Genomic DNA, 1,569 nt, shown 5'->3' on the forward strand with positions numbered 1-1,569 from the left:
GGGGGGGGGGGAACTTTGCGATGTATTTTCCAAAGTGATTCTGTTTGAACGAATTGAACGCTCACCTAAGCACAGATACGTTGTTTCGAAATCGGAGTAGATAAGTGGTCATAGCAACGCCTAAAAGAAAGGACAGAAAGGGGGTAAAACAATGAAATTTTGTGAAAAGAATTATGGATGGAGATTTAAACTTCGTGTGTTGATAAAGTCACTCACCTGGCTTCCTTGGGAATTCTTATAGGCACAGCAAAATCATCGTTCGCAGCCTGCAGCAGCGCTCGGTCCCATCCCTCGAATGGTCTTTTAGAGAAAGTCTGGGGGATGTGGGGCAGCTTGATCGTCTGTTGCATCGTCACTGCTGAATGCTACTCCCTTTGTTAGGTCACAGAACGCTATAAAAGAGATGACTGAATATATCCATAAAGTGATAGAGAAGAATAATTCCTCGAATTGCTTTGTGTTACGGGAGTAGTACTTATTCTCCACTTCTTCCTAGCGTCACGTCGTTACTTGAAACTCATAATATTTCGTTCGATAAATAACAGAGTTTCTTGACGAGAAAATCATAACACACTGAATAAGAAACGTATATTTATTAAGAGATTTTTAAACTGTCACTGTGATATGCACAATCTTTACATCGTCTACTAGATTTTTAAATAAAGTTACCATAAATCTGTAGTTCTACAAGGAATCCTGATTTATTTCTACTGCTTACGAACAATATTTTTGTAGCACAAAACAAGCTCTTTTTGTTATAGTTACTGTCTTTGTTGATTACGACCACAATGATCACATTTCCTTATTTCAGTTCCATCTATGTGCCTCAATGCTTTAATTATAATATTGGCATCAGCCAGTATCCTGTGATCGTCCTTGTCCAGAAACCAACGCACAAGTAAGTCAGCAGCCCATTCTCACGAAGACACGAAAACTCACAACAACCAAACACGTCGTTTCCACGGTTGGAACAGGCCCAAAAATAGAGAAAGTCCAAATCACGACAACAACAGACGTTTTACGGCCTTCACAGCAGACTGATCGTGAAGACATAGAAGAGGGTGCCAACAGCGTAATGAAAGAAAGCCCTTGATAGAAATGTTAAGCCTTTACTGTTTACTTTTGGGTTCACTCCCACAGAGGCCTTGCCGCTAATGACTGTGGAGATAATGTCTCCAATAGCAAGAAGGAGAAGCCTGCGAACAAGGACTGGGGAGCAAGTGGCATTATTAATGTGCCGGCCAATGTTACTGAAAGTGCTTCTGTTCGTCTCGGCTGAATAAAAAGGAATGTATGCCTTTTTAGTACATCCGCGTGTCTGTGAGGCTATAGGTTATAAGTCCTCAATAGCAAAAACGATAAGTCTGTTCTACGAAGGTCAGTCTTGTGTGTCTGTTCTTCTGTATACTTGTCTTTCTTGCGGCTTTATGGATCTTAAATTCCTCTTTCCCTCTTGTAAAAAAAAGGCTGTGCACACATTATTCAGGATTGTCTATGAATATTATTCATATACGTTCCCCCTCCCCTGCTCTTTCCTCTCTCTCTCTCTCTCTCTTTCTCTCTCTCTCT

General features: G+C 40.8%; 1 protein-coding gene across 1 annotated transcript in view; it reads right to left on the reverse strand.

The window, feature by feature from the left end:
* The window catches only part of LOC101853384 (zinc finger CCCH domain-containing protein 13), a gene marked incomplete in the record, with an annotated part of 41,413 nt that extends 40,234 nt beyond the window's left edge, over positions 1 to 1,179 (reverse strand). The window contains 1 exon segment of the mRNA XM_013082116.2: positions 217 to 1,179. Within this exon segment, the coding sequence (XP_012937570.1) occupies positions 217 to 350 (134 nt within the window).
* Positions 1,180 to 1,569: the final 390 nt, after the last annotated feature.

Source organism: Aplysia californica, unplaced genomic scaffold, assembly GCF_000002075.1.
Source record: "Aplysia californica isolate F4 #8 unplaced genomic scaffold, AplCal3.0 scaffold00159, whole genome shotgun sequence".
Lineage (NCBI taxonomy): Eukaryota > Metazoa > Mollusca > Gastropoda > Aplysiida > Aplysiidae > Aplysia > Aplysia californica.